At 42.4% G+C, this 27,825-nt stretch overlaps 1 protein-coding gene across 6 annotated transcripts in view; it reads left to right on the top strand.

Annotated features, from left to right (window-relative positions):
• The window catches only part of CSMD2 (CUB and Sushi multiple domains 2), a 649,640-nt gene that overhangs the window by 104,022 nt on the left and 517,793 nt on the right, over positions 1–27,825 (top strand). For all 6 annotated transcript variants that reach the window (XM_021939191.2, XM_021939203.2, XM_031666818.1 and 3 more), the window contains exon 3: positions 25,655–25,767. In XM_021939191.2, the coding sequence (XP_021794883.2) occupies positions 25,655–25,767 (113 nt within the window). The remainder of the gene's footprint in view (positions 1–25,654; positions 25,768–27,825) is intronic.

Raw genomic sequence — 27,825 nt, 5'->3', positions numbered from 1 at the left:
CATGATGGACACAGTCCTTCTTGTTCTAAATGGAGTTTGCATTCAGATAGAGGAAGATAGGCAATTAACAAGTACACACATATAAATGAGCTGTGTTAGTCTGGGTTCTCCAGAGAAATACAACCTACAGGATACTCAATAGATCCTATAGGATACTCTCTCTCTCTTTCTTACACACACACACACGTATACACACACACAGACACAGTTGTTCTATTTCGGCCCTTAATGGATTGGATGATCCCCACCCCCATTAGTGAGGGCAGTCTACTGATTCAAATGTTAATCTCAACCAGAACCTCCCTCACAGACACACCCAGAATAATGTTTAACCAAATATCTGGGCATCCTGTGCCCTGTAAAGTTGGCATCTGATATTAACCATCACAAATCCACCCCTTGTCAACTCAGCACTATATACATCTTAAAACACACTTAATTGCTAAATAAAGACAATAACAAACTTACAATTTTGCCTAACATGATATGACTATCCTGCATACTATTGAAAAGGCATTAACCCCTCACCCAGAGGAGGAGACAAAATCTTGAAATGATGTTTACTCTTCTTGATATCCTGCAACTTAAATACTATGGTGTAAAAATAACAATACTTAAATACCATAACATAAAGTTATTATATCTTATGTTATATGAAAAGGGAATAAGAAAACAAATATGTATTACTTAATATGTATGTATGTGTGTATATATTTATATATTTATATTTATATATATTTATATACACATATATGAATAGATATATCCTTATATACACATGCAAACACTCATAACAAAATAAAGAGGGATACTCATAACAATGACAGTCTTTATTTCTGTAACTGGCCATGTGGTCACAGCTGGTATTTATAACTAACTCTTTCACTACCCATTCTGTATTCCTTTTGTCTTCAGCAAGCATCACAGCTGATCATGGTTCTTTCCCACGTAGGGTGACCTAAACTTAAAGTGCCTGAGCCATTAATAGTCCTGCCCTGATTGAGTTGTTCTGATTTTTTCATTGACCTTAATCATAGGCCATGATAATACTAAGAGACGCCCTAAGGGATCTTCTTTATTCCAGACATACTCTTCCTTACCTCCATTGTGGAGTAGCAGTCCCATTTCCGTTCGGTAGCCACAATCAATCACCCTGGCTAGCATAGTTACTCTTTTCTTTGCCTGTTGATTCAGAGGTATGAGAGGTATGAGGAGTACAAAGTGGCCAGGTAGCAGTCTTAACTTTCAGCACAGTAGGATCATTGTTGTAACACCTGGAACTAAGACCTCTGGGCTAGCATAGCATTAACTTTCAGCTCAGTAGGACCATTGTTGTGACACCTGGTGGAGGCATATTCCTCCCTTTGGAACTAAGACCTCTGGGCTAGCATAGCATAAGGTCATAGAACAGGAAGCAGACATTTTGTTAGTCTGTCACTAGAGATGATAGTGAGTGGAGCTACTGCTATTTCCATCCCTTGATTTCTAGACTTGTGAATCCTGGCTATGGGAGAAAGAGCACTATATATGGATGCTGATTCAGAGCATATGCAACCTTCTGGAGAACCGTGCCCCAGCCCTGCAAGGTATTGCCACCTACCTGGCATTGTAATTGAGTCTTCAAAAGGCCATTTCACTCTTTTACCAAGCCAGCTGCTTCAGGATGGAGGGCTTACATGGTAGGACCAGTGAATCCCATGAGCATGAGCCCACTGCCACACTTCTTTGGCTATAAAGTGAGTTTATTAGTCAGAAGCAGCACAGTGTGGAATACCATGACAGTGGATAAGGCATTATGTAAGTCCAAGGATGGTAGTTTTGGCAGAAGCATTGCATACCGGGAAGGCAAATTCATATCCAAAACAACTGTCTATTACAGTAAGAACAAAACACTTCCCCTTCTGCAATGGAAGCAGCCCAGTGTTATCAAACTGCCACCAGGGTAGTTGGCTTATCACCCCAGGGAAGGGTACCATATTGGGAACCCCGCTTCTGGTACCAAAATCTGTTTTGGTCTCTTTGGGTTGCCATCACAAAATACTCATAGACTGGGTGGCTTAAGTAATAGAAATTTATTTTCTAACTGTCCTGGAGGCTAAAATGCAAGCTCAGGGTGCCAAAATGGCATGATTCTTGTGAGAGGTTTTATTCTGGCTTGCAGATGGCTGCATTCTCACTGCATCTTCACATTGCAGAGAGAGTTGGCAAGAGAGGCAGACAAAGGTGTCCCTTCTCATAAGGGCACTACTCTCATGATGGAAGTCCCATCCTCATGACCTCATCTAATCCTAATTACCTCCCAAAGATCCCACCTCCAAATACCAATACATTGAGGTTCAGGGCTTCAACATATAAACTTTGGGAGCACACAAGCACTGAGTCCGTTACATAAGCCGTTCAGGTAGTGGTAAATGTTATGAGAAAAATAAAGCAGAGCAACTGGCAGAGTATGACGAGGTGCAATCAATGGAACCTGATTGGGAAGTGATACCTCAATTGTTTTCACATGTCAGTCCCTTAAATCTCGCCACTGTCTTCAGGGTTTTGTGTCTTCTTTTGTGGCACCTCACTCTCGATACACTTGGATTGGATCTTACGGGTGAGCAAGTCCCTGTTTTACAGAGTGTGTCACTAAAAGGGATTTAAAAGATGGCATCTGGGGTTGGGGGAGCAAAACCCAGTTCCAAATTCCAGCTGAAAATTATCCTAAGGGTCCAGGCAGAAAAGCAGAATTCAGGGATAAGTCAACAGTTCAGAATCCAGGGTCATCTACCGTAATATGAACGATGCTCCTGAAAGATGTGCAACATAGTGACCCTGAAAAATCCTAGAAGCTGAAGCAGAGTTACAGGTTCACATCAGACGCTGGGAAGCAGGGCCTGAGAAAGTCCCTGAACCACCTGCAAAAACTCTCCAGTGACAAAGCTCTCTTACTGCCCCTGTGGCTCCTCCCTCTCTTATTTACAGATGAGGCCCACAGGCAAAGCCTCTTTACTATTAGCTGCAAATATCAATGGTTTGGATATAATTCAGGTTGACCCTCCACTGTTCACAACCTGTGACCTGGGCTTGGGTAATCACGTTTCACACTGCACAGCTGTGGGCTCAGCATACCCTGCAATCCTAGCCTGAGCAAAACCCCCGGAACCCCTCTTGCTGAGAAGTGTCTCTCCACAGTTCCTTCTGGAGAAGGAACCATGGTTCTGGGGACCATGGTTCTGGAAGCTCCTGTTTATCCTGGTTCCCTGGAGTATTGGAAACAACGGGCATGGTGTCCTGGTGCCTGACCCTGCCCTCCAAGTGGGCCAACAAGCATTTCTATCTAGTTCACAAAGACAGGGCCTGATATTCTCCCATTTCATGGCGAACACCTTCTGGTGGTGGCTGTGCAGCAGCTGATAATAATGTTGATGTTTGGTATTAACGTGTGCACAGGTGCTGCCTGTAGCACTCTGTAAAGTGCTGTCTTTAAATGGAGACGTAATCTTTCAAACCAGGTGCAGTGCTCAAAACCGGCTCTGGCGGCCAACAGGAAGTGCATTGTGGTACAGAGCAGGTAAGGAGAGGACTCCTATTCTCTCTGCCTGTCTTCTCCATCCTCTTGCAGGCATGTTCAGCATCTTGAGCCTTCTTAGAATTCTCAGAGGCTCCACCTGCTCCCTCCCCAGGTTGGCCCCAGCAGCTGTTTAAGGGGGTAGGTGGGCACAAAGCCCTCAGGATGGAGAATCTGCTGGCCATTCACTGATATTTTTACAATTGTTGTTGTCTGTGTCTCTCTGATACACGAGGAACAAAAAATGCAGAGATCTTCCAGAAGATGCCAGTCCTAGCCTGGCACCATCTGAGGGCCTGGGTAAATCTCAGCTGTTCCATCAAACCTCCTGGAGTGGTCCGAACTTTAAGGACTGCCTTGACAGAGAGCAGTTTCCATTCCTAAATGGGTGATGTCACTAAGCCTGATTTAGGGGAGGTAGATATGGAAGGTAGCACCTGTGCACGGGTTAATAACAAACATCATCATTATTATCAGCTGCTGCACAGCCACCGCCAGAAGGCGTTGGCCATGAAGTGGGAGGCAGGCTTCTGGAACATGATGACCTCTCTTCCTCAAAGCTTCCTTCCCCATTTCCATCCTTGCCAACCTCCTGACACATGGTGTTGGATGCTTCAGTCTCTGTCATGGAAGACCAAGCTGGCTCAGGGGTTTTCAGGCTTCTGTGGAAGTAAATGAAGTCTGCATCTGCTAGAAGGTTGGGCAGCCTCCAGAAAAATCCCCTCTCATGGGGAGCCTGGTAATTAAGTAGTCATGGCAAACAAGTGGAGGAGGAACATCTGTTTGTATCCATTTGTTCTCCTGTCATTAGTTGGGGAATGATTCTATAAATTACATGTAAAGTTGTGTTTTGTCTTTCCTCTGCTTGTACCATCCTCTTTGTTTAAGATGACCTCAGTATCCTACCACAGACCTCCATGCCCTTTGGATGATTGGCTAACAATTTATCTTTTTAGATCAACTCAGACTGGTGCATCAGATTCCCTGGATGCATCCTTATCACTGCACTTACTATTTTGCATTGTAACTGTGTTCAATAATAATAAAATTAATTACCTCCTATGGTATATCTGGCACTGTTCTCAATGCTAGGGTTAGATAAGTGAACTAAATGGATAGAAATCCCTGCTCTCGTGGAATTCACACACTGGTGGGAAAAGGTAGACTTAATAAATAAGGAGTGATCAAATATATAGGAAGTCAGATTATGGTAAGTGTTAGGAGAAATGCAGGACAAGGGGAATCAGGAATCAGGAAATGGGACAGGAGGGGAGGAGGGTTGCAATTTTAAATAGAGTAGTCATCAAAGCCTCTGTGTAAAGGATATGTGAACAAAAACCTGCAGAAGATGAAGGAACAAGCCATACACATCTGGGGGAAGAGATGAGGTAGGTGGAGGAAACTGAGAGAAGAGCAGGTGTAAAGGCCCTGAGGCAGAACTTGCTTGGTGTGTTTTAGGAACAGCAAGTGGCAGTTATGGTTATAGTGAGTGAGCAGGGGGAGGTAGTTGGTGATAAGGAGGGGGGTGATGGAGTGGGAACAGGTAGTGGCAGCAGAGGATTCCCCAGGGACTTTAGACCATTACGAAGACTTTGGCTTTTTTTTTTTATTGCTGTATTTATTTATTTTTAATTTTTATTTTTTATTATACTTTTAAGTTCTAGGGTACATGTGCACAACATGCAGGTTTGTTACATATGTATAAATGTGCCATGTTGGTGTGCTGCACCCCTTAACTCATCATTTACATTAGGTGTATCTCCTAATGCTATCCCTCCCCCCTCCCCACAGCAGGCCTCAATGTGTGATGTTCTCCTTCCTATGTCCAAACGATCTCATTGTTCAATTCCCACCTATGAGTGAGAACATGTGGTGTTTGGTTTTCTGTTCTTGTGATAGTTTGCTGAGAATGATGGTTTCCAGCTGCATCCATGTATCTACGAAGGACACGAACTCATCCTTTTTTATGGCTACATAGTATTCCATGGTGTTTATGTACCACATTTTCTTAATCCATGGACATTTGGGTTGATTCCAAGTCTTTGCTATTGTGAATGGTGCCGCAATAAACATGTGTGCCTGTGTCTTTATAGCAGCATGATTTATAATCCTTTGGGTATATACTCAGTAATGGGATGGGTGGGTCAAATGGTATTTCTAGTTCTAGATCCTTGAGGAATCGCCATACTGTTTTCCATAATGGTTGAACTAGTTTACAGTCCCACCAACAGTGTAAAAGTGTTCCTATTTCTCCACATCCTCTCCAGCACCTGTTTCCTGACTTTTTAATGATTGCCATTCTAACTGGTGTGAGATGGTATCTCATTGTGGTTTTGATGTGCATTTCCCTGATGGCGAGTGATGATGAGCATTTTTTCATGTGTCTGTTGGCTTTATAAATGTCTTCTTTTGAGAAGTGTCTGTTCAAATCCTTTGCCCACTTTTTGATGGGGTTGTTTTTTATTGTAAATTTGTTTGAGTTCTTTGTAGATTCTGGATATTAGCCCTTTGTCACATGAGTAGATTGCAAAAATTTTCTCCCATTCTGTAGGTTGCCTGTTCACTCTGATGGTAGTAGTTTCTTTTGCTGTTCAGAAACTCTTTAGTTTAATTAGATCCCATTTGTCAGTTTTGGCTTTTGTTGCCGTTGCTTTTGGTGTTTTAGACATGAAGTCCTTGCCCATGCCTCTGTCCTGAATGGTATTACCTAGGTTTTCTTCTAGGGTTTTTATGGTTTTAGGTCTAACATTTAAGTCTCTAATCCATCTTTAATTAATTTTCTGTATAAGGAGTAAGGAAAGGATCCAGTTTCAGCTTTCTACTCATGGCTAGCCAATTTTCCCAGCACCATTTATTAAATAGGGAATCTTTTCCCCATTTCTTGTTTTTGTCAGGTTTGTCAAAGATCAGATGGCTGTAGATGTGTGGTATTATTTCTGAGGGCTCTGTTCTGTTCCATTGGTCTATATCTCTGTTTTGGTACCAGTACCATGCTGTTTTGGTTACTGTAGCCTTGTAGTATAGTTTGAAGTCAGGTAGCATGATGCCTCCAGCTTTGTTCTTTTGGCTCAGGATTGTCTTGGCAATGTGGGCTCTTTTTTGGTTCCATATGAACTTTAAGGCAGTTTTTTCTAATTCTGTGAAGAAAGTCATTGGTAGCTTAATGGGGATGGCATTGAATCTATAAATTACCTTGGGCAGTATGGCCATTTTCATGATATTGATTCTTCCTATCCGTGAGCATGGTATGTTCTTCCATTTGTTTGTGTCCTCTTTTATTTCACTGAGCAGTGGTTTGTAGTTCTCCTTGAAGAGGTCCTTCACATCCCTTGTAAGTTGGATTCCTAGGTATTTTATTCTCTTTGAAGCAATTGTGAATGGGACTTCACTCATGATTTGGCTCTCTGTTAGTCTGTTATTGTTGTATAAGAATGCTTGTGATTTTCGCACATTAATTTTGTATCCTGAGACTTTGGTGAAGTTGCTTATCAGCTTAAGGAGATTTGGGGCTGAGATGATGGGGTTTTCTAAATATACAATCATGTCATCTGCAAACAGGGACAGTTTGACTTCTTCTTTTCCTAATTGAATACCCTTTATTTCTTTCTCTTGCCTGATTGCCCTGGCCAGAACTTCCAACGCTATGTTGAATAGGAGTGGTGAGGAAGGACATCCCTGTCTTGTGCCAGTTTTCAAAGGGAATGCTTCCAGTTTTTGCCCATTCAGTATGATATTGGCTGTGGGTCTGTCATAAATAGCTTTTATTATTTTGAGATACATTCCATCAATACCGAATTTATTGAGAGTTTTTAGCATGAAGGGCTGTTGAATTTTGTCAAAGGCCTTTTCTGCATCTATTGAGATAATCATGTGGTTTTTGTCTTTGGTTCTCTTTATATGCTCAATTACGTTTATTGATTTGCATATGTTGAACCAGCCTTGCATCCCAGGGATGAAGCCCACTTGATCATGGTGGATCAGCTTTTTGATGTGCTGCTGGATTCAGTTTGCCAGTATTTTATTGAGGATTTTTGCGGTGATGTTCATCAGGGATATTGGTCTAAACTTCTCTTTTTTTGTTGTGTCTCTGCCAGCCTTTGGTATCAGGATGATGTTGGCCTCATAAAATAAGTTAGGGAGGATTCCCTCTTTTTCTATTGATTGGAATAGTTTCAGAAGGAATGGTACCAGCTCCTCCTTATACCTCTGGTAGGATTTGGCTATGATTCCATCTGGTCCTGGACTCTTTTTGGTTGGTAGGCTATTAATTTCAGAGCCTGCTATTGGTCTATTCAGGGATTCAACTTCTTCCTGGTTTAGTCTTGGGAGAGTGTATGTGTCCAGGAATTTATCCATTTCTTCTAGATTTTCTAGTTTATTTGCGTAGAGGTGTTTATAGTATTCTCTGATGGTAGTTTGTATTTCTGCGGGGTCGGTGGTGATGTCCCCTTTATCATTTTTTATTGCATCTGTTTGATTCTTCTCTCTTTTCTTCTTTATTAGTCTTGCTACCAGTCTATCAATTCTGTTGATCTCTTCAAAAAACCAGCTCCTGGATTCATTGATTTTTTGAAGGGTTTTTTGTGTCTCTATCTCCTTCAGTTCTGCTCTGATCTTAGCTAGCTTTTGAATGTGTTTGCTCTTGCTTCTCTAGTTCTTTTAATTGTGATGTTAGGGTGTCAATTTTAGGTCTTTCCTGCTTTCTGTTGTGGGCATTTGCTATAAATTTCCCTCTACATACTGCTTTAAATGTGTCCCAGAGATTCTGGTATGTTGTATCTTTGTTCTCATTGGTTTCAAAGAACATCTTTATTTCTGCCTTTATTTCGTTATGTACCCAGTAGTCATTCAGGAGCAGGTTGTTCAGTTTCCACATAGTTGAGCGGTTTTGATTGGGTTTCTTAGTCCCGAGTTCTAGTTTGATTGCCCTGTGGTCTGAGAGACAGTTTGTTATTATTTATGTTCTTTTACATTTGCTGAGGAGTGTTTTACTTCGAAGTATGTGGTCAATTTTGGAATTAGTGGGATGTGGTGCAGAGAAGAATGTATATTCTGTTGAGTTGGAGTGGAGAGTTCTGTAGATGTTTATTAGGTCCGCTTGGTGCAGAGCTGAGTTCAATTCCTGGGTATCCTTGTTAATTTACTGTCTCATTGATCTGTGTAATGTTGACAGTGGGGTGTTAAAGTCTCCCATTATTATGGTATGGGAGTCTAAGTCTCTTTGTAAGTCTCTAAGGACTTGCTTTATGAATCTGGGTGCTCCTGTATTGGGTGCATATATATTTAGGATAGTTAGCTCTTCTTGGTGAATTGATCCCTTTACCATTATGTAATGGCCTTCTTTGTCTCTTTTGATCTTTGTTGGTTTAAAGTCTGTTTAATCAGAGACTAGGGTCTAGGATTGCAACCCCTGCCTTTTTTTTGTTTTCCGTTTGCTTGGTAGATCTTCCTCCATCCTTTTATTTTGAGCCTATATGTGTCTCTGCATGTGAGATGGGTCTCCTGAATACAGCACAATGATGGATATTGACTCTTTATCCAATTTGCCAGTCTGTGTCTTTTAATTGGACCATTAGTCTATTTACATTTAAGGTTAAAATTGTTATGTGTGAACTTGATCCTGTCATTATGATATTAGCTGGTTATTTTGCTCGTTAGTTGATGCAGTTTCTTCCTAGCATCGATGGTCTTTACGTTTTGGCATGTTTTTGCAGTGGCTGGTACCGGTTGTTCCTTTCCATGTTTAGTCCTTCCTTCAGGATCTCTTGTAGGGCAGGCCTGGTGGTGACAAAATCTCTAAGCATTTGCTTGTCGGTAAAGGATCTTATTTCTCCTTCACTTATGAAGCGTAGTTTTGCTGGATATGAAATTCTGGGTTGAAAATTCTTTTCTTTAAGAATGTTGAATATTGGTCCCCACTCTCTTCTGGCTTGGGGAGTTTCTGCCGAGAGATCTGCTGTTCGTCTGATGGGCTTCCTTTTGTGGGTAACCCTACCTTTCTCTCTGGCTCCCCTTAAGATTTTTTCCTTCATTTCAACTTTGGTGAATCTGGCAATTATGTGTCTTGGAGTTGCTCTTCTCAAGGAGTATCTTTGTGGCATTCTCTGTATTTCCTGAATTTGAATGTTGGCCTGCCTTGCTAGGTTGGGGAAGTTCTCCTACATAATATCCTGCAGAGTGTTTTCCAACTTGGTTCCATTCTTCCCGTCACTTTCAGGCACAGCAATCAGACGTAGATTTGGTCTTTTCACATAATCCCATATTTCTTGGAGGCTTTGTTCATTTCTTTTTACTCCTTTTTCTCTGCACTTCTCTTCTCGCTTCATTTCATTCATTTGATCTTCAATCACTGATAATCTTTCTTCCAGTTGATCGAGTTAGTTACTGAAGCTTGTGCATTTGTCACGTAGTTCTCGTGTCATGGTTTTCATCTCTGTCAGTTCGTTTATGGACTTCTCTGCATTTGTTATTCTAGTTATCCATTCTTCCTTTCTTTTTTCAAGGTTTTTAGTTTCTTTTGTGCTGGGTACATAGTTCTTCCTTTAGCTCTGAGAGGTTTGATAGACTGAAGCCTTCTTCTCTCAAGTCGTCAAAGTCATTCTCCATCCAGCTTTGTTCTGTTGCTGGCGATGAGCTGCATTCCTTTAGAGGGGGAGAGGCCCTCTGACTTTTTGAATTTCCAGCTTTTCTGCACTGCTTTTTCCCCATCTTTGTGGTTTTATCTGCCGTCCGTCTTTGATGATGGTGATGTACTGATGGGGTTTTGGTGTGGGTGTCCTTTCTGTTTGTTAATTTTCCTTCTAACAGTCAGGACCCTCAGCTGCAGGTCTGTTGGAGTTTGCTGGAGGTCCACTCCAGACCCTGTTTGCCTGGGTAGCAGCATCGGAGGCTGCAGAAGATAAAATATTGCTGAACAGCGAGTTTTGCTGTCTGATTCTTGCTCTGGAAGCTTTGTCTCAGAGGTGTACCCAGCTGTGCAAGGTGTGAGGTGTCAGTCTGCACCTAGTGGGGGATGTTTCCCAGTTAGGTTACTCGTGGGTCAGGGACCCAGTTGAGCAGGCAGTCTGTCCATTCTCAGATCTCAACCTCCATTCTCAGATCTCAACCTCCATACTGGGAGAACCACTGCTCTCTTCAAAGCTGTCAGACAGGGACATTTACATCTGCAGAGGTTTCTGCTGCTTTTTGTTTAGCTGTGGCCTGTCCCCAGAGGTGGAGTCTACAGAGGCAGGCAGGCCTCCTTGAGCTGTGGTGGGCTCCACCCAGTTCAAGCTTCCAGGTGGCTTTGTTTACCTACTTAAGCCTCAGCAATGGCGGGCACCCCTCCCCCAGCCTTGCTGCCACCTTGCAGTTAGATCTCAGACTACTGTGCTAGCAATGAGGGAGGCTCCATGGGCGTGGGACCCTCTGGGCCACGCATGGGATATAATTTCCTGGTGTGCCGTTTGCTAAGACCCTTGGTAAAGCGCAGTATTAGGGTGGGAGTTACCTGATTTTCCAGGTGTTGCGTGTCTCAGTTTTCCTTGGCTAGGAAAAGGAATTCCCTTCCCCGTTGCACTTCCCAGGTGAGGCAATGCCTCGCCCTGCTTCAACTCTCACTGGTTGGGCTGCACCCACTGACCAGCACTGACTGTTCAACACACCCCAGTGAGATGAACCCGGTACCTCAGTTGAAAATGCAGAAATCACCCGTCTCCTGTGTCGCTCACCCTGGGAGCTGGAGGCTGGAGCTGTTCCTATTCGGCCATCTTGGGCGCCCCCTAATTGCTGTATTTGGCTTTTACGCCAAATTGAGTGAGATGCCTTTGGAAGGGTTTCGAGCAGAGAAGTGTCATGATCCTACTTAAGATGATCACACAGGCTGCTGTGTTAAGGAGGATCTCTAGGTGGACTAGGAGGAAAGTAAGAAGACTGGTTAGGAGGTTATTGCAGTAATTGAGGCAAGAGATGGTGGTGTCTTGTTCCAGGATGGTAGTAATGAAGGTGATGAGAACTGGCTGGATTTCTAGATAAATTAATGTAAATGCCTCCATTTGAGGGTAAATCTCTCGAGAGCAAGTCCATGTCTTATGAATTTTTATCCTGAGAACCAAGCATAGTACATAGCTTTTAATAGGGCATACAATTAATATTTGTTGAATGAATGATTGAGGAGAAAAATTTGTAATTGTTACCTGTGGGAATATACCAGCCTTTAATCTCTTTTGTGAACCTATCAGATCATAGAGAAAAATCATGGGTAACATCTATTTTAGTTTCTCAACTGATATCATAAATAAAGCTATTCATGCATGTACTGAACCAAGAAGTGTGGGGCCTGCTGGATCCAACTGTCTTTGTCTATTACTCAGGACTTTCCAAAGCTTTTCATACTGTAATGCAAAGGTTCCCAAAGTTTCTTAGGTGCCATTAGTGTCTCAGTAACATTTCCACAGTGCTCCATGGGTAAAAGAAATACCTATTAGCTCCAGTTATTAAGCAGTTTAGGTCCAAATAACTGAATAAGTATTTATATCCCAACACCTCTGTATCTGTTTGAAAAGATAATATAAATTGAAAGAAACACATTTTTATTTCATCCTTAAATAATTGTTAAATAACAATTGATTGCTAATGGTATGTGTTTCCTTGTTGGTCATTGCAAAGATTCTCAAACCTTGGGCTCAGATTGGACACTACCACCTTCATATCCTGTTCCACACTGATTCACACACGGTCCCTACTTCCCATCACACCAACCACCAAAGCTTTGCAAAGATATGATGTCATCTAATGCAAGGTAGCTTTACATTGAAGCTGTGAACCACCTTGAGCTAATAGTTTGTGTGTCCAGCAGATATTAAGTGCCACTATTTCCTTTGAAAGTTTAAAATATTCCATGGTTACCCTTGTAAACTCACTGCAATGCCCTGGGGCACCATGGTGCACTGTTTGGGAACCATGGTACATTTCCCAAAATTACTTATTTTTTTTTTCAGGCAAACCTACTAACATCACACTGGATAGTATTCTGTGCAACATTATTTGGGAACTTTTGGAGTAGAGCACATCAAGAGGGCTCCCTGCTGCAGAAGAAGCTGCAGTCCAATGGGAAACACCCCTGGGTTTTGACTGAGCGAGTGTGCTTAGAGGATTTGCATTCTAAACGTAGTGCTTCTTCCCTATTTTTAGACCTCAGCAGGTGGGTCTGCTATGACTCCAGATCTTGCTCCTAAAGAGAGTCCACATCCTAGAAAGTGTACTGTATATGGAGATTTGGAGGCCTAGCTTTGCTCCCATCCAGTCATACTTAAGACAGGTATCCCAGCCTCCAAAAATAAATGCACATGTGCAGCTGAAAGCAGAGGTTTGCAGAGCCAGTAGATGTTTTCTGGAGAGGCAGGGACATTTTAGACAAGATCCTTTGGATGTAAGTTGGGTTTTTTCAGCAGATATCTAGCTAATGCAAGATCACCCTCAGAAATGGGAGTTTATTACAAGGATCTCCAGATCTCGAGACAGCACAAGAATCATCTCTTTAGACTTCCTCTCATTCTAGGTTTCAGGGTGTTGAAGACTGAGAGTGTCAGTGGTCTCATAGCTAATGTAGCTACAGCCTCAGCTCCATGATCTACCTTCTCTGGGCATATCCTTTCCCAGAGAGTTCCACAGAACCCCAGCCCACAAGTTGCTTTAAGAATAAAGGGGTCTATGATGTATATAGAGAAAGGCACAAAAAGCCTAGATTTTCCAAGTTTCCCAGTTTTAGAGGCTCTTGATGAAATGCAAAGGGGAATTACCAGTGAAAACATGTGTTTGTAGGTGTGTGTGTGTGTCTGTGTGTGTGATGTGGTGTGTGATTATGACTAATGTCCATCAATTACCTGCAAATTACTAGATGATGCCTGTAATGATAGTTCTGTTTTTAGCTTAATGGTTTATGTATCTAACCAGTGGCTGCTGTCTGGAGTAGGGCTGCTGGCAAATCAAAACACTATTTGCCAAGCCTGTCAGTGTGACAAATGTTGCTTACATTTACTCTTTTATTCCCAAGGTCAATTGGTATGTCTTTTTTCATATCACTGTTTGACGTGCTAACAGCCTTAAATGAGAACCATTCATTAAAGGCCCAATTTGCTATATTACTATTTATTCCTGGGTAATTCTATATTGGGCTCTTTAATATTGCAAAGAAGAGACATGCGTAGATCACCCTCGGAAATGGAGGCGTAGCACACGGTTCTCTAGATCTTGGGGCAATGCAGAACCGCATTTCAGACCTTTGGTCACTCTGGGTTTCAGAACTTTCAAGACAGGTAGTGTCAGCAGCATCATGGCTGACATAGCAACAGCCTCATGATTGTTGCAGCAACAGCCTCAGCTCCACAACCTGCCTTCTCTGGGCATACTGTTTCCCAGAGAGGGTTCCACAGAACCCTAGCCCACAGGATGCTTTAAGAATCAAAGGGGCTATAATATAATGGGTTTGGGATCTGTTACATAATCTATTCCAACCTTGAAGGTTTACATTGACTCCGCTTGTTAAAAGTCTTCCTGTGCATTTTATTTTTTATTTGTTTTCTGAAAAATCCTTGCTTTGTTTAACCCAGCATCTCCCAATTCTATTTAACTGGTGAACACTCTAGAAACATGCTTTGAAAAATAACCTAGTTTTGGTACTTTCCAGAAAAATCTGGTTGTAATAATTTGTCACCCTCTGTATTGGGGGGTCCTCATCACCACCCTCATTATTTATTAGGACTCACAGGATTCAGGATATATTTGTACCCATGGCTATGATTTATTATGGTGAAAGGATACAGAGCAAAGTCAGCAAGGGGAAAAGGTGCATCCTGGGGCGATGGCTGGGAGAAGCCAGGCACAAGCTTCCAAGAGTTCTCTTCTGGCAAAGTCACACAGGTCGTGCTTCAAACCCCCGGCAACTAATTGTGACAACACATATGAAATATTGCCAACCAGGAAAGCTCAGCAGAGACTCATTGCCCAGCGTCTTCCCACAGAGATGATTACCTAGACCCCTCTTCCTGACACATACCAAAATTCTAGGCTCCCAGGTGGAAAGCAGGTGTTCAGCATAAACCATAATGTTTGTACAAATTGTTTAGACCTCTCCTGAAAGTACTGGAAATGGAGGGAACCCTCCTGAAATCCCCGGTTCCCAGATGCCAGACAGGGATTATACTTGTAAGCGGGCCTTTCAAAGGATAGCAGTCAGGCCTTTTCTGTCTGCTTTCTCATAGTAAAGCCTTCATTTATTCACTCTATATTGCATCTAATATGTGCTGTGCACTAGTGATATAGTGAAAAGGTTATAGATAGTCTTTGCCTCCAAGAGACTTACCATCAAGAAGGAAAGACAGATATATAACAATTCAATAAGAAGATCGATTCATGATCATTGGGATGAATGTTACAAAGTAGAAGTACTCTGTTCTCTGAGGACATTCATCAGGGATCCCTAAACTCTTTCCCAGAGGAACTGATGCTGAAAGTGAGCCCTGAAAAGCTAATGCAGGGTTGGGGGGAAGGTAAGATGGAGGCGGCCTGGATAGCTAAGGGAGACATCTGGGCACAGAGTCCTAGGGACAGCATCTGCAAAGGCCCTGAGATGGGAGGAGATGTGGCACCTTCGAGGACAGTATAAAAAGCCAGCTCACACCTGTAATCCCAGCACTTAGGGAGGCTGAGGCGGGCGGATCACAAGATCAGGAGATAGAGAGCATCCTGGCTAACACGGTGAAACCCTATCTCTACTAAAAATATTTAAAAATTAGCCAGGCGTGGTGGTGGGCACCTGTAGTCCCAGCTACTTGGGAGGCTGAGGCAGGAGAATAGCGTGACCCCCAGAGGCAGAGCTTGCAGTGAGCCGAGATCACGCCACTGCACCCCAGCCTGGGTGACAGAGCGAGACTCCATCTTAAAAAAAAAATAAAAAAGCAACAGCAGCAGCCAGTGTGGGTGGAGGGGGAAAGACCAAAGGGGAGAGAGCCATGAACTGAGGTAGAAAGAAAGGCAGGCCAGGTCTTGCAAGGCAAAGCCTTGGGCCATGTCACCCAGAGAGCCATCCATCTCTGTCATTCCTGATCATTATGTCCTTCTTACTGATCCAGATCTCTTATTTCACTTGAGGCCTAGGGAACCAGCCCCAGCAACACTCACTCAGGGACGACTCAGGGCTCTGCCTCCATCCTCAGAAAGTTATGAAAAGTGGGGGGTTATCACATGGTTCTCCAGATCTTGGGGCAGCACAGAGACAATCTTAAAGAGTCCAACTAATATAGAATTACCCAGGAATAAACAGTAATGTAGCAAATTGGGCTTTTATTGAATGGTTCTCATTTAAAGCTGTTAGCACGTCAAACAGTGATATGAAAAAAGACAAGCCAATTTGACCTTGGGAATAAAAGAGTAAGTGTAAGCAACATTTGTCACACTGACAGGCTTGGCAGATAGTGTTTTGATTTGCCAGCTGCCCTATTCCAGACAGTTCCAGAAAGTTCTATGTGCCTGAAAGACATTTGGACAAAACCTAATTCTTCCATCTTTCCTGGTCTTCTATGTTTTTCTATCAAGCAGGAATCAAGACTTACATTTACTCCAGTAATGAGGTCAACCCAATGTACTAATAGACTCCATAATTCCAGGTTGGAGTTTGTTGAGATCAGAATTTCATTATGGCCTTTCTCATTGGGTCTCTGACTGGCAAAAGCAAAGCCATGTCTCTGATGAGCTTGGCCCAAGATTCAACCTGGTATGTTCCTCCTCCTTCCTGAAGATCAGCATCTGAGACCTGTTGCCACTCAGTAAATATTTGAGGGATTAAAATTGGATTGAACTTGAGAGGTGGCACACTCATACCTCTGGCAGATGTGAATGCCAGCGTTCTTCTGTGCATGGAGCCCAAGTGTGTCTCTCTGGAGCCTCTGACCTGTGGTCCTGCTTCCTTGTCAAGCATTTCATGAGGACATTGGTGTGTCAAGCATGACCCTCAGGGATGTGGAGACAGTTCTCATCCTCCCCCTTGCCAACTCTGTTGGACCCCAGACTATACGTGCCCACTTTCTTCAACTGTTCCTCATCCCACAGGGTGAGGGATCTTTTAGGGTCTCCTTGCTGCAAGCCTGGCATATCAAAGCCAAGAGACACCAGCCCAAGGAAGTGAGTAGTTGGTCAACTTGAGAGCCTTGAAGTTCTCAAACATGGGCACTAACTCCTGGAGTAAGAAAATGAGCTTTTATTTCCATGGGTAGAAATTTGCAGACACTTCACTTGGGTGGAAGAAATGTCATATTCCTACATTAAAAACAATTCGACTTTGAGTCCCATGCATAAACGGGAAGAATTTCACTTCAGCCACCGTTGGGATTCTCCCAAGCAAGGTCTTACATAGACCCCGCATTCCAGGAAGACCCTCAGGTCTCAGTCCACTTGATGTGCTCAAGGCCTCAGTGACACCTGAAGGCAGGAAACTCAGTTGTATCCGAGCCAAATTCTGGTGGGGGAGTTCAAGTCCTTCTGCTTAAAATAAGAGTCCTTTTGTGTACAGTCCAGCACTTTCTTCTGTCCCCTCTTCCTTATTTAAATAAATAAATGCCCCATTTATTTATTTTTGAGACAGGGTCTCATTCTGTCACCCAGACTGGAATGCAGTGACATGATCATAGCTCACTGCAGCCTCAAACTCCTGGGATCAAGCAATCCTTCTGCCTCAGACTCCTGAGTAGCTGGGACTACAGGCATGTAGACTACCGTGCCCAACTATTCTTGAAAGTTTTTGGAAAGACAGGATCTCACTATATTGACTAGTGTGGTCTCGAACTCCTGGCCTCAAGTGATCCTCCCACCTCGTCCTCTCAAAATGTTGGGATTACAGGCACAAGCTACTGCACGCAGCCTAATACCCTCTTTAAAATAAAAGCTCCCACCTTTTTATTTTTCCTGGGATGATTAGGAAGAAATGGAGGTGTTCAAAGCAGTCTGCTTTTTCCTTATATCTCACCTCATTTCATGGGTATGAAGGGGATTTGCCACATCAATAAGTGTTACTTAGCCCAAGTCTGGATGTCTCTCCCTCCTGTTGTCCATACTGCCAGCATCAGAGTTACCTAAGATGTGTGGCTTCTTACGCAACTAAGAAGCCACACATCTTAGGCTTCTTAGTTTGTGTGGCTGCTCCTAGAAACACCGAATAGCCTGCCAGTCATTCATTCATCCATTCATTTAGAAACACACATGCAAGGTGAGCAACACAAACTCAGCCATGGCTCTTGTGGTGCTTTCATCTAGTCAGGGAGACCTTAATGAAAACTATTTACCCCAGTAAACATCTAATTAGGAATTACGGTTAGTGCTAGTAAAGAAAAGACAAGGGATATCAGTTAGGATAGGTCAGGTTACACTCTGTGTACTAATGGTTTTTAAATTGTATTTTCTGATACTTTGACTTCTTGGGATTTTGTTGACCTAAAATAGCAAACAGCTGTCCCCGAAGTGTGCCTTTCGTATGCAAACTGATTATCCCAATTGGGTAGAGCACAACTAAGTCTTTTATTGTTATTTTTTTAAATTTCAGTTTAATTTTTCTTTTTTTTGAGTCAGGATCTCACTTTTTTGCCCAGGCTGGAGCACAGTGGTACGATCATGGGTCACTGCAGCCTCGAACTCCTAGGCTCAAGTGATCCTCCCACTTCAGCCTCCTGAATAGCTGGGACCACTTCAGCCCCCTGCCTAGCGGGACCACAAGTTTAGCTGAGTAATCAACACATTCAGACAATTTTTTTTTTTTTTATAATTCTTTGTAGAGATGGAGTTTCACCATGTTGCTCAGGCTGATCTGGAACTCCTGAGCTGAAGTGATCCTCCCACCTTGGCCTCCCAAAGTGCTGGGATTACAGGTGTGAGCCACCGTGCCTGGCCTTTACCTCCTTTATTGAGATCTCATTGTTTATCTACTATCCCCCTGCCCTAGTTACCGAGGGCCAGGATTTAGACAACTAAGGCTGGTGCACATACCCTGGTACCCTCTGAAATTATTTAAACTAGGCAATCCTAAACCTGCTCAGCTGCTTACCTGATCTGGCCCATTCCTTCTTGGGAAAACCACAATAAAGGCTCTTGCCCACGTTCTCCCAGGCTCCTTCTGCCTTGTCACTGACCCTGGAGCTTCCCACATGCTTGTGGCTCTGCTTGGCGTAGTATGCCCCTTCCTCTAGGAAACCGTGTGTTATCTTTTCAGCGGCAATGTCTTCTGATCTGTTGGCCTCACCATACCTGAGTGGTAATAACAAAACCTACAATTGAAAATATGGTGGTAGCAAACAACACTCGAATTGAAATGGCTTAACTCACCAAAAGTTTATTTCTTGCTCATGCTGCAGATTCAGAAAAGGTTTGCAGGGGCTCTCTGCTTAGGGGAGTTGCTCAGAGACCGTGACTGACAGAGGCCAAGGATCACTGACCTTGGATAAGGGGAAGGGAATTCAGCACAAGGTACACAGGCTGTTCAAGCCTCCCTCCTGGCAACAGCAACCTTCACTGCTACCTACATCTCCCTGGCCAAGCCGGTGTCTTGGCCAGGCCTGACCTCAGCAGGGATGGGAGGTGCTGTTCCACTCTGTGTCTAGAAGGAAAGCTGGAAATACAAGGTGAACCGTACCAGTGACTTCCACTGGGACCTCTGAGCATGCAGCATAGGCTGGTCTGGGATGTCAGGAATGCACCTTTCTAGAAGTAATGTTGAGACACTCGTGATAAGATTTGAATGGTGAGAAAGAGTTAATTAGACAAATCCCAAGAGTTAGAAAGTGTTCTAAATAGGAGACAGTGTGTGCAAAGACCCTGAAGACGGGGCATGGCAAATTGAAGGAACTGAAACCAGAGGTGTACGAAGGAAGGGAGCGGGAGAAAAGTGGGGGAAGAGTATTTAATCACGGACATTATTTAGAATATGGATGCATGGTAATAAGAAGTGAACTTTTAAAGTCCATTTTATTATTGATTTCAAATTCCCAACAGGAAATTCATGCCCTTATTGCCTGCACTTCGGGCTGACCACTTCCTTTGCCCTTGGGATGGCCTTGACCAAAGAAGACTGGGGGGCTGGAGCCAGGCAGGAGACAGAGCAGAGAATCTATCATGGCCAAGCCATGCAGGCTTCGTGAACCTCGTAAGGGATTCTGGCTTTAATCCTAAGAACAGTGGGAGGCTGTGGATAGATTCTGAGCTGAGAAATGAGGAGTATATGGGGTCCTGGCCATACCGTTTTCAAGACTCTGGGTTACTTTTGGCAGGAAGGCAAAAACAAAGAAAAGGCACTGGAGAAAATGGGAAGACAATAAGGCTGATGTAAAGCAGAAGATGAGTATTGTTTTACATGTTAGGCTATGCCACCTGTTTGCAAAATGCTGTTCTCTGTGCATTTTAGAGTCTGCAAAGAGGATAACTGATAGCAACAGGGGCCTCTCACCTGCCTTGCCATCATTTTACTACATTTCTTTACTAATTCTGGATTTCACTATTAAAGGATACCTCACTCCTTTCAATATGATATTTAATCTTGTCAAATAAAAGATGGGAAAGTCTGAAAGTTTTATTTGCTCCTTCTGTCACGCAACACCATAGCTCCTCCTAACTGCGGGGTCATCCGCGTGTCTAAAATAGATCTCAAAGATGAGTGGGTGGGGGAGTGATGATTCAGGTAGCTAGCTGGGGAGATTCAATTTCCCATCCCCTCCCCCAGCGTTAGCTAGCGCCTTTGAGGAATCCTCCCTGCTAGAATTTATCTACCAACCCTGGGAAAGAGCAGAGCAGTGGTAAATATCTGATTAGAGAAAATGCCTAGCAAGCTGCAATTCCATATATTGTAAGTGATAAAACTGTAATTGTTTGTTGACAGTGTACATTAGCTATTCACAGCTTGCATCAATATAGTACCAAGAAACTAGGGTCTAGGAATTTTTAATAGCAATGCAAAAATATCCTGGAACTAAGTTGGGGGAATAAAAATCAACCATTTCTGCTTAGTGAGGGGAATGCCATTCTCAGAGAGGACTTCATATGAGAAGCCGTGGTGAGATTTGAGATTCCTCCATGAGGCTCTATGTAATTGAAGGAAAGGATGGTCCCTAGGCTGAGTGTCTGGGAAGGGCACCCAAGGGCGTAGTTCTGGTAGACATGGGTGAGAGACAAGTTGCACCTGCTGTGAATTGGGCCCCCTTGGAGATAGAGGCAACCAGAGCTTGCTAGGATGGGGCCTGGGGAGCCAGATATAGGTCTGGCCTCGCTGGAGACAATTTACTATTTTAATCCTTAGGGTCCAAAGGGATGATGTCAGTCTGTCACTGAAGATATGAATATTTCGGAGGAAGGAAAGGGCAACTGGTGCATGGGCAAGTCAACAGGAAGCCAAGGAATAGGCTAACGGGGACCCTGTGGCCTGAGTTCTGGTACTGGTAGTCAGCAAGGCTACAGTCAAATGCTGCTGGTGGGGGCAGGGAGGGTGCAATACAGGCTGGAGTGGACAAGAGGCGGCTGGAGTGAGGGACCTGGAAAAGACAAAGCTCAAAGCCCAATCCAGGGAGACTGACTGTATGTCTGGTCTAATGGAGGACTGGGGTACTGTCCAATAGCAATATAATATGAGCGATAGATACAATTTTTTAAAATTTTAAATTAAACTAAATTTTTTGTTGGTAAAGAGTGTTTCATTGGGGAATTCACAGAGAGAAGCATGGTCTTGGGTAGCCACAAGGCAGATAGATCTCTGCAATCTTACTCCCTGGAGCCAGGGCTTATGGACCGTAGGGAAAGGGTGTATGTGTCCAGCAAGGAAATGAAAAGCAGCCTCCAGAACAGGCAAGGGGACTGTATGTGTCATAGCCTATAATTTGTATGATAACATCAAGATTGACGTGTTCTTATGCTAGGAACAGTAAATAAAATAGGAATCAGGAGGCATTCTCAAGACTGGGGCTAATCAGAAGTCAATATGGTAGATTTGCATTCATAAAACTTTTTATTTTGAAATAATAATAGATTCACAGGAGAGGTTCCATGTACCCTTCTCCCAGTTTCCTCCAAATAGTTACATCTTATATAACTATAGCACACTCTTAAAACCAGGAAACTGCCATTGGTGCAATATGTGTGTGTACTTCTATGTCATTTTATCACATGCAGATTCCCATAACCATCACTGCAATCAAGACACAGAATGATTCCATCACCCAAAGATCTCCCTCATACTACCTCTTTATGGTCATACCCATTTCCCTTCCTCTTACGATCCCTAATCTCTGGCAAGCACTAATCTGTTTTACATCTCTTTAATTTTACCATCTCTAGAATGTTATATAAAGTGAATCATATGGCATGTGATCTTTTGAGATTAGCTCTTTTTTCCTACTTGGCTTAATGACCTTGAGGTCCACCCAAGTTGCTACATGTATTCATAGTCCATTCCTTTTTATTGCTGAGTAGTATTCTATGGTATGGCTGTACCCCAGTTTGTTTAGTCATTCACCTATTATTGTAGGACATTTTGGTTGTTTCCAGTTTGGGCTATTAGGAATAAAGCTGCTATGAACAATTATGCATAGATTTTTTTGCATAATGGATATAAGTTTCCGTTTCTCTGGAGTAAATTGCTGAGTTGTATAGTTAGTGTATGTGGTTTTTTTTTTTTTTCTTAAATAAACTGCCAAACTATTTTCCAGAGTGGCTGCATGTTTTTGCATTTCTACCAGCATTGCATGAGGAATCCAGTTTTCCTGTATCATCACCAGCATTGAATATCGTGACTACAGTGTTTTATTTTAGCTGTTCCAGTGGGTATGTAGTAATATTTCTTCATGGTCTTAACCTGTATTTCCTTAAAGGCTAGTGATGTTGAACATCTTTTCTTGTGCTTATTTGCCATACATATATCTTGTTTGGTGAAATGTCTCTTCCATGTCTTTGCTGATTTTCTAACTGAGTTGTTGAATCCTTGCCTTGTTCTCAATCTTAAGGGAAAAGCATTCAGTCTTTCACCATGAAGTGTGATGTCAGCTACTGTTTTGTTTTGTTTTGTTTTGTTTGTAGATGTTCTTTATCAAGTTCAGAAACTAACGCTGTATTTGTAGGTTTCTGAATTTTTTTTTTGTTTGTTTAATTGCAAATGGGTGTTGAAATGTGTCAAATACTTTTTCTGCATCAGTTGATGTGGTCATGTGATGTTTCTGCCTTTAACCTGTTAATATGGTAGATCACACTGATTGATTTTTCAAATGTTGAACTAGCCTTGCATCTTTAGAATCAACCCCACTTGGTTATGGTTTATAAATATTTTTATATATTGCTGAATCCTCCTTGCCAATATTTTGTTAAGGTTTTTGTGCTTGTATTCATGTGAAATATTGATCTTCATTTTTCTTTATTTGTACTGTCTTTGGCTTGGCATCAGGGTAATACTGGTTTCATAATACGAGTTTGGAAGTGTTCGTTCTTCTTTTCTGGAAGAGATTAGAGTAGAATTGGTGTTAATTCTTCTTTACATGTTTGGTAGAATTCTCTAGTGAAAGCATCTAGGCCTAGATATTTCTTTTTTGGGAGTTTTAAAATTACTAATTCAATTTCCTCAATAGTTATAGGCCTATTCAAATGATCTGTTTCATATTGGGAAACTTATGGTAGTTTGGGCTTCTCAAGTTTGTGCCCATTTCATTTAATGTGTCAAATGCATGTGTATAATTTGTAGTATTTCCTTGTTATCCTGTTGTTAAGTGCAGGATCTGTTTTCCTTAGCCCTTGCCAACTCTAGATAGGTGAAAAATGAGTCTTGGGGTTTCAGTTTTCACATTTTTATATTAATTAGGTGGATCGTTAATTTGTATTGTATCTTTTGCTCTTTTCCTCCTAGCTGTTTTCCATTTTCTTACTGATTTGTAAGTACTTTTTCTAGGTTGTAAATATAAATCCTCCTGTCACATATTCATAACCTTTCAGTTTGCACTTTTCTCATTACCTTTTACAGTTTTTTGTCACACATACATGCTTTTAATTTTCATGTAGTTATTAATCAGTATTTTCCTTTAAGGCCTCTGGGGTTTCATGTTGTATCCATTAGTACTCAATTTCAAGAGATAGAAAACCAAGTCAAGCTAGTTTAAGAAAAAAAGAAAGAAAGAATGTTGGCTTATGTAACTGAGCATTGAAGAGACAGATCTCACTGCGTGGATTAAGGATCTGAAAAATACATCATCAGGGTTCTGTTTCTCTTCTCTTGCCACTGCTTAGCTTTTATTTATATCTATCTGGCGATATCATTTTCTCTAAAGCAGATAGTCTCTGTGTGATGATAAAAAGGCTGCTGGGAGTCTCAAGCTTATATTGTAGTAGTTTAAGGTCCAAAAATAAAAGGCTTTCAGAGTCTGTATATTATATCCCATAGAAGGACTCAGAATGACTCTGCTTGGGTGGTATGGTCTCTTCCCTCTTCCCCATACCCTGAACCAGTTAATAAAAATGAGGGATAGTATGTCGTGATTGATCATTTACCCAGCTCTGTGGCTAGTGGGCAGGTGGAGTACCTGTCAGAAATCCATGCCATGGACGGCTCCCATGGAAGATTGATAGGCAAGTAGGTGCAAAGGGAGTCCTCTGCATGTCTTGCTTAGAAGGCCTTTCCCCAGCATAAGATGATTAAACAAAGTTTGTTTCCTTATAATATGTATGATTTCATTGTTTTATGTATATATTTTTTATGAGAGAGAGTATATGAATATGGGGTGAGGTAGGGATCTTTTGCTGGATGTGTTTATGTTTGAAGAGTAGAGGCCCTTGAAACTATTTGGTTACCTGCTGCATAATTTGATCATTTTTTCTTTGCTTTTTCTTGAGTCTATTCTGAGTTAACATGAATCCCACAAGGTTAGGATGGTGGGAAGGGCAAGGGCTTCATCTAGCATAAGGGTTTTCACAGTGTCTGTTTACAAATATCTGATTTAACTCGTCTGAACCCAATACTCATGCCCTTCAGTGGATATCCTGGGCGTCAAGATATTGTATAGCAGTGGGAGGTGTACAGTGGCATCCAGGAGAACCATGGCTATTTCAAATTACCTGAAAATGGGCACAGAGTTAAACCTTGAAATTCCTCCTAGATTCCTACCTGGATGTGGTAAGGTAGGCTGAGGCTTAGAGGGGGTTAAGGACAAAGGTATATAGGAGACTGGCCACCTCACTATGACTTGTGTGCACAATCGGATCCCTGTGAGAGTCACCATGCATGGACACCCAGCGGTGGACAAGGTCTTTCCTAAATGTATTCCCAAGTGTTCAGTGGTATCTTTTTCTTAGAGGAATCTTTAAAAATGATAATCTTGTGCTAAAAGTATATTATTTCAGGTTCAACAATTCCTTTAGCTTCACACCTGTTTCCTTTTATTCAGTTAAGTTCCAGAAAGAAAGTTTAAACATTTTAATTTTAATAGCACACACAGTTTGATCCCATTGTATGAAATTATTTCATTGAATATGATTCCATCTATTGATCCCACCATCTCTTTGTATGTCAACTGTCAGGAATAATTATTTCCAGATTGTGTTGGTTTCTTATTTTTTGCTTTCTTTAAAAACTAATAGGCACTTATTTCTACAAAAGCAGTAGACATTCCTTTGAAAGAATAAAGTCTATGATAAGAAGCATCCTCATTCTTCTACTTAGAGTTGGCTCTATTTCCCTTACTATGTGAATAAATATTGTCTACTGGCAATTGTTAGTTGTAAACTCATGGGGAATTATACCCAGAGCCTCACAGGCCCTCAGCCAGAAAGAGAGGAGACAGGAAAAGAAATCAGAAAAGGAGAAAAGAGGAAACACAAAGGAGGCAGGCAAGCCTCCAGATGGGGGATTAGACCATGGCTTTGGGGGAGTCACTTCCTCATGTTTCTGGGGCAGAAACCTGCTAGTTTTCATCACCTCTGCTGAGAATCACTTTGTCTTTGAACACCCTCTGTGTGCCTAGATCAGCACTGTTTTCCAGCAGGCACTCAATAAATGCTTCGTGGATGTGTAGTTTCCCAAGGGGGTCATTCTCCCTAATCCACTTCTTTGTCTTTCAGGCTCACAGGCTTTCAGCTGCCAGCCACCATTGTTAGTGCAGCCACCACCCTCTCTCTGCGCCTCATCAGTGACTATGCAGTCAGTGCCCAAGGCTTCCATGCCACCTATGAAGGTAGGTGCCTCCCTCATCGGCCACAGGAGCCCAAGATGTGATGTCCTAATAGCCACAAGCAGGACTGCATCACTCACAGATGCAGGGAAGTGTTCTTCAGACCCAGAGCTTGCACCTGTCCTAACAAGGCTGGTTACTAACCAGTAACTCAGTTACTTAAATTGTCCCTCTTGGTTCCCAGGAAACTGGGAATGGATATCAAAACTCGTGTGCAGTAGTTTATCCTGAGGGCCTGGTGACATCTAATTCTCTGTCCCCTTTAACTGGGTTTTGTTGTGTTTTTATTTTTTTAATTCTGTTTTATATTGGGCTTCATTGTATAAGGTACCTCAGGTTGTTTTTGAAAATAAGAGACATATAAACCCTAAGTAAAAGAAATAAAATAAGCAGCTGAAAACACCATACGGTGACTGCCAAGAGTTAGTTTTATATCATTCAGAGAAGAACAATCGATTTTTCCTTAATAGCATGGATTAGGGGCTTTTGGTTCGCGCTATGCAAATAATTTGTACTTCTCTCAGTCTGTTTAAATATGGTGTTAGAATTTAAATTAACACTAATATCTTCAGATTATACACTATTATTATTATTAACTTTATTATGTTAGTTCAGAAGGTGGTACTTCTAGATCTCTGTCATTTCCCTGGGAAATTTACATCTCATTAATAGGTAATTATGCTGCTCTTGGCGAAGACCTGCACTGTTATTTTGTGTTAAGATCATTAATAGGCGTATTTTAAGACTATTAATGATAATTAATAACAGTAATGACATAATACCCTAGTAAAGCATGCCAGATATCCAAAAGCTATTTTTTTTTGCCTTTGCCTTTGTTTAAGAACTTAAAGAGTAAGCAATGCTTTCGCGAATGAAGCTATAGCAATATAGAAACAGATACTCCCTGTCTTGGCCAGGGGTGTAGTGCATAAAGAGGACAAGTTCTGCCTCTTTAGCAAAAAACCACCCCTCGTGGCAGGGGCATAGGGGAGATGGTTTGATGCTTTAACCTGAGCAACTGGGGGCTCCTGGGAAGGCCTCAATTATTTTTAACTAAAGGTTGCTCAGAAGGCTCCTGAGAAAGTTCCACCTGCCTTTTGCTGAGGGCTTCTGACATAACTCCGTTTCACCTTAACTGAGGGCTCCTGACAAAGACTGACCTGTCCTTAAAGTGAGGATTCCTGAAATAGCCTAATTTCTTTTTTAAAAATGATCAGATCTCAGCCGGGTGTGGTGGCTAACACTTGTAATCCCAGCACTTTGGGAGGACGAGGCGAGTGAATCACTTGAGGCCAGGAGTTCGAGACCATCCTGGGCAACATGACAAAATCCCATCTCTACTGAAAATACAGAAATTAGCTGGGCATGGTGGTGCACACCTGTAATCCCAGCTACTTGGGAGGTTGAGGCACGAAAACCGCTTGAACCCGGGAGATGGATATCACCCCACTGCACTCCAGCCTGGGTGACACAGCGAGACTATGTCTCAAAAAAAAAAAAAAAAAAGTTCCTCCTAATATCAAGCCTGTGATTTTTGTCATCCTATTTATACCTTCACCCTGGCCCTGAATCCAAAGTAATTTTCTCCAAGTTTGAGCAACAAGCTCCTCACGAAGAGAGGCCTCTTCAGAAGATTCCTAAAGTGTCTCTGGCCATTAGCTCCTTCCACTATAGGTTGGCCTTGGGGAAATTGACTACATTTGGGGCCCAGGGCCAGGGAAAGGGAGACTGGGTCAGGGACACTAGAAGAGGTGCCAGCAGAGATGCTGGGAGTGACTGACACATGGGAGACCTGGCTGGGCCCTAGACTCTCATGGTGCCCTCATTTCTCAGTTCTGGTCGATCTTTGAGGCCCTGGCTTCCCTGAGGCTTGAGGTAAAAGGTGTCCCTGAACACACTGCCCTGTTAGGGGCATAAACACTTCTCATTAAGCAGAGCAGATCTGAGGGCACATTCAGAGTCCCGTGAAAACAGACACTGTAGCCTGAAAATCATGAGCAGGGTCTATAGTTGGGCAACGAGAGGTTTGTAAACTCCATGACATTAGAGACAAAAATTCTG

The sequence above is a fragment of the Papio anubis genome, chromosome 1, assembly GCF_008728515.1.
Source record: "Papio anubis isolate 15944 chromosome 1, Panubis1.0, whole genome shotgun sequence".
In the NCBI taxonomy this organism is placed as follows: Eukaryota; Metazoa; Chordata; class Mammalia; order Primates; family Cercopithecidae; genus Papio; species Papio anubis.
This window is presented reverse-complemented; position numbering and strand designations above follow the sequence as displayed.